Genomic DNA, 9,640 nt, shown 5'->3' on the forward strand with positions numbered 1-9,640 from the left:
CATATTGAAGATACTCAGTGGGGGCTGAAAGAACTCTGGTACTGTACCTTCAAAGACTTCCATGGGCGGCTGTGGCGTAGTGGAGAGCAAGGTAGTTCTCCATTCAGAGGATCGGTGGTATACGCAACAACCAGACATTTTGAATGTTAACATTCTGTTGCCGGCCTGTATTTGATGACGTTGGCTGTAAAAGGGTCTATGAAACTATAGGAATGCCACAAACATGACAATTAATGTTTGTGTTAATTTTGAGCATATGACAAGTGAAGATACGATACCCGGCTTTGGCAGTCTATGTGTCCTTGGGCAAGACACTTAACCCCAAGTTGCTCCCGAAGGCTTGCCATCGGTGTGGACTGGATGTTGCATGAATGTTAGTTAGGGTCTGATGGTGGCACCTTGCATGGTAGCCTGTCATCAGTGTGTGAATGGGTGAATGATATGTAATATACTACTGATTGTAAGTCGCTTTGGATAAAAAGCGTCTGCTAAATGACTGTAATGTAATGTAGTCTTTTACTAAGATCCCCTTTGTCTTCCTTGTCTTTGTAGTACTTCTATCTCTCTCTCTCACCCTTCCTCTTGCTCCACCTTACTTTCTCTCCATCCATTATGGATGAGGCACATTGTAGACAATCTGATTCTCTTTGGAAAACACCAAAAGTTTTCTGAAACAAATGTGCGCTAATGTCACTGCTAAGACCACTAGTCATGTCTCAACAGGCTTTCTTTGCCAAATATACACCCTCTGAACTTCCCTGCCCTCAGTGTGAATCTTAGTTTCCATCCAGTGCCTCGAGAATAACAGAATGGATTTTGTCCAGTTCACACTCAATTAACAGTTCACTTTTTAGCTAACAACAAGCTAAATTGTCATCAGATAAAAGTTAATTGGTGGGAGCTTTGTTTCTATTTCTGTGTAAAGACATCGAGAGAGATGAAACCAAAAAAAACAGTCATATTCCTTGTATGTGCACACATACTTTGCCAATAAAGGTGATTTTGATTCCGAGATACGAAATAACATGGTATTTAACATTTAACAAGTCTTAAAAAAAACTATCCCCCACTCACACAGGCTACGTAGCGGATGCTCAAACATTATAATTAGTTTGGCGTCAGAGGATTTTAAACAGCAGTCAAGGTCACTTCATTTCTCTCCAACATCTCATTAACTTTTTGTATCAACACTCTTGACCGTTGCTCGGCGACACTGTTTATTATCACATTACTGTCTTCAATGACAGGACGAGGACAATAACAGTACGCACAACTGTGAAACACTTCAGATGACAAGATTAGATATTATTTGGCAAGTAATAATCACAGATATCAGATTGTTTAGCATTGACACTATAAACAATTTGACTTGACGTTATATATTATGTTGCTTAATATCATTTTTGAATTAAAGGACTGACTGACGATAGTACATATTTTCACTGACTAAATCAGTTATCATCAAACAAAATAATACATTTATTGATTTTAAAAAACAGATCTCAATGTTGATCATCATTATATCCAAATCTTCAATTGTATTTATGACTGAAATGCAAGAACTGATTTCTTGCATTTCAGTCATAAATACAATAGATAACACATTAATAAAAACTAGAGCATCCCTGATTGTCATTTTGAAGAAGTAGTCTACTAGACTGGAAGTTGTTATAGCAAATCGGGACAGATTTTATTAGACAACAAGCAAAAAATGCATTGATTGAAGTCCACTGCATGATGTTCACGAGCCGATTTTTCCAATACAAGTGCACTTAAATGTTTCAATCAACCAACTTTAACTGTAAGCAACATTTATACAAACAATTTTGAAAGAAAGGCACAACCAAGTAGAAAAAACAGTCGCTGAATATTATGATAAATAAAATGTTCATGTCATAACTTAAACCACTGTTTTATTGTTGTGCATTGTGCAGCACCAGGACCTGCAAAATAAATGGGATGGCTTGATCCCTCATGAAAATACAATGCCTGCAGAGCTGGGGATCATGTTGCTATACCATGATATCTGAATAGCTGCATCGCTTAATAAATCAATCACTGTTAATGCTAGTTATTGAAGGAACAGTTGCAACAAACAGGTTAATTTGTTTAACCAAACCACACTCTTCATACATTTAAATATTCAGTAAATTCCAAAATGTTTGAAATAACAGTAAAGACCAAGCTCTTGGATATGTCTGTATAGAATGCATATATATTAATAGATTAAAGTTATAACCAATAGAAAGAGGAGGAAGGTGTAGTTACAGTGGAGTATAATCCCATTTGCTTTAACACAAGACAGCAGATCATCTGTGGAGAAAGAGACAGAGAGAGACTTTTATTTTGTAATATTTGACAAAAAATTTTTTATAAATGGAAGAAGCTGTATAACTATATGCACAGTTATCTGTTATACAACGGTAATATTTTGAATGATTAGTCAGTCAGTAAGTGATTAGAAAACTAGTGAACTTATCGTTTCATAATGTTATTAAGAAATTGTAGAAAGGGTAATTCTGGATAAAGACGGTACAGGGTGTGTGTGTGTGTGTGTGTGTGTGTGTGTGTGTGTGTGTGTGTGTGTGTGTGTGTGTGTGTGTGTGTGTGTGTGTGTGTGTGTGTGTGTGTGTGTGCGAGAGTAATGACCACAATAGAGAGTAGTATGAATATTATTCACACTGTGAGTGATCAGAGTTCTGGGAAGTGATGACTGACCCTACTTTCCTCCCACTCAGACATCCAGTATTGTGTTGAAGTGGAGGGGAGCAAGCCTGGATCTCCTCCACCGGCTCATCGAGGCAAAACGCCTCCCTTGCAGAGCCTGATGCAATGCCTCCTACTACAAACTTTATAGAGTTTTGTGTGTATTGTAGTATTGATTGTGTGGAAGGGAGGGATGAATGTATAAGAGATGGATGGATGGATAGATGGATAGATAGATAGATAGATAGATAGATAGATAGATAGATAGATAGATAGATAGATAGATAGATAGATAGATAGATAGATAGATAGATAGATAGATAGATAGATAGATAGATAGATAGATAGATGTCTAACCTGAGACTTTCTGTACTTTCGGAATGAATGTGTTCCAGAGGTGACACTCTTTAGCTCTCATCATCCTCTTTCGTTCTGGATGGTTGTAGTTCAGAGTGACATATTCCTGCTGTTCAGGGGTGAACGTCGGCCAGTTATATCCATCAATGCCTGGATTCCTGAATAAAAGAACAGCCAATCAAGACAATTCAACAGTGACCTGAGGGTTCTTCAAACAGCTGGAGTGACTGATTGTCTATCTGACTATGCATACCCCATCCGAGCAAAGTTGGCCCAGTGTTTCATAAACTTCTTTGTCATGTTCACTTCATTCTTCGTGTATCCCAGGGATGCGTTCAGAGGCATTCCGAAGACAAATTCAATCTCATAGCCGTGCATTACGCCCATCCATTCTGGCCAAGGATTGACGGATGACCGGTGGTCAAAAAAATAAAGGAAAGTGTTACCACCACGTTGAGAGTACCTGGTAAACAAATAAACAAATAAATGAATAAACATACAGCAATGTACTATTTTTCCACTGCACAAGGTCCGGTTAATTACAGGAAAACATGTGTAAGAGGATTGACTGCTTGTCTTAGATAAGAAGGAAAGGCTCCACTTTTGCTTTGTGATATATATATTTTTTTGTATTTGGTATCTAATAAATCTTCAATTTCATGGATTCAAACTGGACTTTTTTCGATTGTATTGTCTAATTTGTACCTAAAACAAGGATTCAAGAATTCAAAGATTCAGAAGTGATATGTTAAGTGAAATGCAATGTGGCCTACTCTTAAGGTCACAGTAAAATATTAAAGTGAAAAATAGAATAAATAAACATAAAAGATAAAACTGTAAAAAAGTATAGATTGAAAGATAAAAAAAAAAAGCTGTTAAATAAAGTTAAATGCACAATTGTAAATATGCAGTGTGCGGAGCAAATTCCCTGATGATAATAGTCAAGACATGGCGGAGCATATAGCATTGAAACTCAGAATGTCTCTTTACCTGTGAGCGAACTCTAGCACAGGACAAACAAACAGTTGGTCTCCAAGCAGACTACCAAGCAAGTCCCGATTTTTCGTCCTGTTATTCTCATCTGTCCAGTCAGTGTACTGGAACACGGCCCCATCTCTAGTGACATCACTTTCATGTGGCATTGCAATTGCCACTCCTTTTAGGAACTCATTTCTGGTGATGAGACTCTGACCGGTGATGTCAAACCCAGGAACTCCATAAACTAGGATGTAGGGCCCTTCGTCTTTGTTCAAGCCAAACAGCACCTCTTTCTTTGGAAGGTTACCGGTACTTAGCAACACCTGCAGGGAAAAACAAAAAGGCTGTTGATGTTTGTAATCTAAAAAGTATTTTCTTCATTTTTAGCAAATGATATTGCAGCAATTACCCAGTGTGCTTACATTTGAGTTGGTTTAATTTTTTTTTTTAAAATGTGTACTTGTAGCCATGTTGCATAATATACAGTAATTATTATGTCAACTGCATTTCAAGGTGTATTTACATGTGTGAAAGGTTTAAATGTGTGCCAGCTTGGAAATATAGTTATTCAAATGCTGAATCTAGAAATCAATGGAGTTTGTTACATCAGCTTATCGAGGTAGGATTGTGAAAATATACAGAAACTTATTTATGAAACACACCAATACCTGTTTCATGTGTAATAGCCACATTAACACCTGGTGTCTCAACATACCCACTCACACAGACACACACAGACACACACACACACACACACACAACACACACACACCTACTTCGACTTTATCTGGTAGGAAGTCCCCGTCAACACAAGGGACAAAAGGTATGCCTAACATTGCAGGCTGTGTGAGAACATCATTTTGCTTCAATGAGATTTCCTGAGGATCAGCCTTCTGCAGACAAGCTTTCATATCAGATGGAGGAGATGAGGGACAACCCAGTAGCATCGCCAGCTTCATAGACCTGAATATTGACGTAGAGATGGAGCAAGGCCTGATGTAACTTTAATGTAAATGGTTGCAAGTTGCGGCTTCAAACAATCAATGAGGCGGTACTTAACCATGGCATGACAAATGTTATGAGTGATGGAACGAGTGGAAAGATTTAAGAGGGTTACTGAATTCCCAAAAATCCTACCTTTGCCAGCTCTCATTCTGGCTTATTGTGGCCCATGGTGCATTGGGAGTGCCACTCTGTAACACAGCCCTTTGGAAAAGACCATGGCTTCCTGGAGAGAGCAGGTGGAGGCCCACAGACACTGACCCAGCGCTCTCCCCAAACAGAGTCACCTGGAAACAAAAGCCAATGGCTGTTTTTTTATTGTTTATTCAAACAATATAAACAACTCTTATTATTCAGATTTTTGAATATAAGACGAAAAACATTTTACCTTTGTATAATCACCTCCAAAAGCAGCTATGTTTTTGGCAATCCATTGGAGGGCCAAGCGCTGGTCCAGCAGGCCTGCATTGCTCTGGAAGTTCTTGTTGTCAGGCATACCCAGGAAACCAAAAGCTCCGACTCTGTAACAAATGAGCACTAGAATGAGGAAAAGATGCCAACATCATTTAACTGAAGATTTTTATATGTAGTATTCTTCAGTTCTTACCTGTAATTCATTGATACCACAACAACACCTTCAGATTTAGTCAAGTAGCGACCATCATAAATGTCCAGAGAGGATGTTCCTTGAGTGAACCCGCCTCCATAGATCCAGACAAGGACAGGAGCCAGTGGTGGCGGCTTAGGCTGGGTTTTGTTGACACGTGGAGACCAGACATTTAGGTACAGACAGTCTTCACTTAAAGGAGTGTTTGGGTTCCACATCTCTGAACCTTGGAAACCTTTAAATAATGACAAAATGTATCAAATGTCACTAGAGGCTTATTGGCTGTCTGTAGTCTAGCAACTGATATACACTCTTATCTCTGTTCCTTCAGATGTTTACAGATAGACATACTTTGGTCGTACAGTCAGTTCAATTTTAACTTCATTATTACATTACATTACATTACAGTCATTTAGCAGACGCTTTTATCCAAAGCGACTTACAATAAGTGTATTCAACATAGGTATTCAAGAGAACTACTAGTCACCAGAAGTCATGAGTGCATCTCCTTTCTTAAACAAGCATCTAAAAGCATAAACCAGAGCAAAAGTACAGTGCAGAAGAAAATTACTACGAAAACAATAATTGCAACAGACTAATATGAATACAGTAAGTGCTATGACATTTTATGGCAAGATCTATTTTTAGATTAAATATCATCTGAGTTTTTATTTAACTCATATGGCAGTTTACGACCAATAGCTCACAAACAATAACAAAAGAAGTGAATAAATGAATAAATCCCATGTTTGTAATGCTCCTAAAGAGCACCGCTTTGTCCAAAGAAAGAACAGCGGCCCAGCCTCAATATCTATCAGTGTTGTCATATCTATATTTGGAGTAAATTTGGCTACTATTTCTCTACATATGCCCGGCACTGGTTGAAGCTGACTGCTAAACAACCCATGACAGGTGGCTGTGTCTAAGAATAAATATGTAACCATGACCCAGCCCCAAAGCCTCTCATGGGTGGGGGACTTGGCTGGTGTTGAATTGTGTTTGCTTATGTGCTTGTGTATGCTTATTTGTGTATGCTCAACTGGTAAAATGGCATCAAACTGTTTCTTACCATTCACATCCAAGATTTATTACACACAGTAATCAATCATTAAACAATCATGTGTGTGTGTGGGTGTGTGGCATGGCGTTATATAACCTACCGTAAGATGGTACATTGGTCTTTTAAGGTAATCTTTTTTATCAAACATACTTAGATGACCTTCTTTGTTTGAATTCGTATCACACGTCATATGCCACATCCCAATGTGCACGCACACTACATATATTGATTAGCAAGAAATGCTATCCAGCTGATAATAAAATAAAAATAAGAATCCTGACACCCAGTGGAGACCTTGCAAATGATATTTAATATATGCTTTGTTTGCACATAATAATGACTTGTGTATACAAAAGGAAAATTGGTGTGCACAAAAAAAGAAATGATAATCAAACCTCTTTTGGGACATCAGGGGCTCTGAATAGTCCTGATGAGTCATCAAGTATTGGCTGTCATTTCAGGCGAGTGCTTTTATTAACTAGAACTTTTTAGCAGGGCTTTAACTCATCCACTTGAATAATCTACAGTACATTTACACATCACAATATACTGTATATGAAGGCATATACTGTATATGTAGGCATTGTGCCCATCCGCGTAAACATGTATCCTACCTTGAAAGGTTTTATCCAGCAGTTGGTAGCAGGAATTTGGGAATTTGGTGGCATCCTTCACTCCTTCCCAACTCTCTACTGGCTCTGGAGCGCTGAATCGCAGTTTCCCCAGAGGTGGTTTTCCAAAAGGAATTCCTAAAAATGCTCTAACATCACCACCCAGCACTGAAAGCATCTTCCCTTGAACTTTACCATGCGTGGTGTCGATAACAAGGTCATCCTGAGTGGCAGGTGATACAGTCAGGAAATGAGGTATCAGAAGAAGAAGAAGGGTGAGACGTGAACAGGGAGAGACTTTCGCCATTGGAAAATCCTGGGGAGAAAAAAAGACAGCACAGAAAAACACTTTATTATTCATTTATTTTTATTAAAATGTAGCCAATTAGATTGAATTATTACACTGAATGATTATTTTTTTTTTATAAATGGTGTTGCCAGAATACCAGACATGACTTTAACTGTACTTTATCACAGATAAGTTCCATTTCCATACACGCCGAAGCTATGCCAATACAGTACTTATCAACATATAGCCTATTGATTGAATTATTACAATGAATTATTATTATAACAACCGGTGTTGCCAGAACACCAGACATGACCTAAACTCTACTTTACCACGGATACATTCTTCTTTCATACACTCCTTATGAAGCTATGTCAATACAGCCCAGTGGGTGCTGACACACCCAATTCCCAATTTACCTACAGTAACTTAAGTAAATAATTTGAGGGATTTCAAACCCACAGGCATGAACACATCTATTTTTTTTGTTTACCCATGTCGGTGTGGGATGTTGTCGAAATAAAATAAAGTTTATTAAATATTTCAGAGAATTATCTATTCCTTTTGATCAGACTGGGGTTAAAGATTAATTTATATTACTGTTTAAGGCATAGTCCAAGTTTAAATGTTTTGGAAAACGCCAGCATGCATGTATAACTATATGAGCTGACAGCAACGATTTAAACATGTTTACCATGAAGCAAACCAACTGGCACATTGGCTAATTTAGTGCGGATCAAAGGTCCAGTTTCTTAAGGAGTGCAAAAGAACGGCAGCTGTAGTGATCATTCACTTTAGAAGCGTTTTTATTATAATCCGCAAATATTTGAATACAAAAAAAAAAAAGAGAAACCACCGCGGGATGAAACGCCGGATTTACTTTAAATAGGCAGTGACAGAAAAGCGCATCGAGTTTTACAGAAGGAACAGCCGCGTTCAGCCGGATTTAATAGAGACATTGAACGCGTCGCCGACAGACGCGCACACTCAGACTCAAACATTTCCTGAACTTCAAACTTCAAAACATTCATAAAAAAGCCTTTGTGACGTCTTACCTTGTCAGATTGCCTGGCTGGATCGAATGAGGACACCGTATTGATGGGATGAAAAAGGCGTGGACACTGTCCCTCTGTACTGTATCTGGGCTGACCATGTGTGCCACCCACAACTACAGCTGCTACTTCCACTACTACTACTACTACTACTACTACTACTACTACTACAGTTATAATACTAGCAACAACAATAATAATAATAAAGTGACAAAAATTATAAGTAAAGAAATATGATTTACTGAAGTAAAACTGAGTTTCCATCCAAAATAATAATATATATATTTATTATTATATTTAGATTAATTGTGTCTTCTGGCCTGCATGGTATTCATACATGCAATACTCATTGGAAAACACAGGTCACCTGTCATATGTCTGTTGAGTGTTCAGTAACGTAGCAGTGCAACACTGTAAAATATCTTCATTAAAAAACGCATGTTCTGGATTCAAAATCCTATTGAAGTAAAGTGTTATCAGCAAAACGAAAATTTAGTAAAAAAAAAGTAAAAGCAGAAAAACGCCACCCTGCAACTGAAGTGTGATTTTACATTTATTAGATTGAAAATACTGGTGCATCGGTCTGTAAGATGCATGTTTCTGTATTGTACGGTTGGTTGAGGTGGGATTCATTTTAACTACTTTATAAACAGTTTTGTCCAGCCTGCTTACAGACCTTATCTAAAACATGAAAATCGGACTCAACAAGACACAAGAGGTCCCAATTCAAATATCTGGTTCTATATTAAATAATCCAATAATAAATAATTAATTTGTTTGTAATCTCATTGTGTTTTTTATGTGCAATCGTAATTTCCACAGTAGTAAATACATTTGTGAGATAAATATAATGGAGTAAAAATATCAATATTCCCCTCTGTATTTTAAGTGTGAAGTAGCAGAAATACTCAAGTAATATACAAATACCTCACATTATAGTACTTAAGAAAGTATATAGATACTTTCCCAGTGTCAGCA

The 9,640-nt window shown here is 37.6% G+C and overlaps 1 protein-coding gene across 1 annotated transcript; it reads right to left on the bottom strand.

Annotated features, from left to right (window-relative positions):
- Positions 1-1,635: 1,635 nt before the first annotated feature.
- Positions 1,636-8,749, bottom strand: LOC129092982 (acetylcholinesterase-like). Its single transcript, XM_054600873.1, has 10 exons — positions 8,666-8,749; positions 7,325-7,637; positions 5,651-5,885; positions 5,432-5,564; positions 5,179-5,330; positions 4,818-5,004; positions 4,054-4,364; positions 3,317-3,526; positions 3,064-3,221; positions 1,636-2,313 (listed from the first exon to the last, which is right to left on the bottom strand). The coding sequence occupies exons 2-10, from the start codon at positions 7,626-7,628 to the stop codon at positions 2,219-2,221; spliced, it is 1,785 nt and encodes a 594-aa protein (XP_054456848.1). The 5' UTR covers positions 7,629-7,637; positions 8,666-8,749; the 3' UTR covers positions 1,636-2,218.
- Positions 8,750-9,640: the final 891 nt, after the last annotated feature.

This window comes from Anoplopoma fimbria, chromosome 1, assembly GCF_027596085.1.
Source record: "Anoplopoma fimbria isolate UVic2021 breed Golden Eagle Sablefish chromosome 1, Afim_UVic_2022, whole genome shotgun sequence".
In the NCBI taxonomy this organism is placed as follows: Eukaryota; Metazoa; Chordata; class Actinopteri; order Perciformes; family Anoplopomatidae; genus Anoplopoma; species Anoplopoma fimbria.

Excerpts from the sequence above, each read along its gene's own strand:
- LOC129092982 (XM_054600873.1), bottom strand. The coding sequence starts at position 7,628 with ATGGCGAAAGTCTCTCCCTGTTCACGTCTCACCCTTCTTCTTCTTCTG. Across the intron at positions 5,886-7,324 it reads GCTGGATAAAACCTTTCAAG|GTTTCCAAGGTTCAGAGATG; the intron begins GTAGGATACATG and ends CATTATTTAAAG. Across the intron at positions 3,527-4,053 it reads GTGCTAGAGTTCGCTCACAG|GTACTCTCAACGTGGTGGTA; the intron begins GTAAAGAGACAT and ends TTTGTTTACCAG.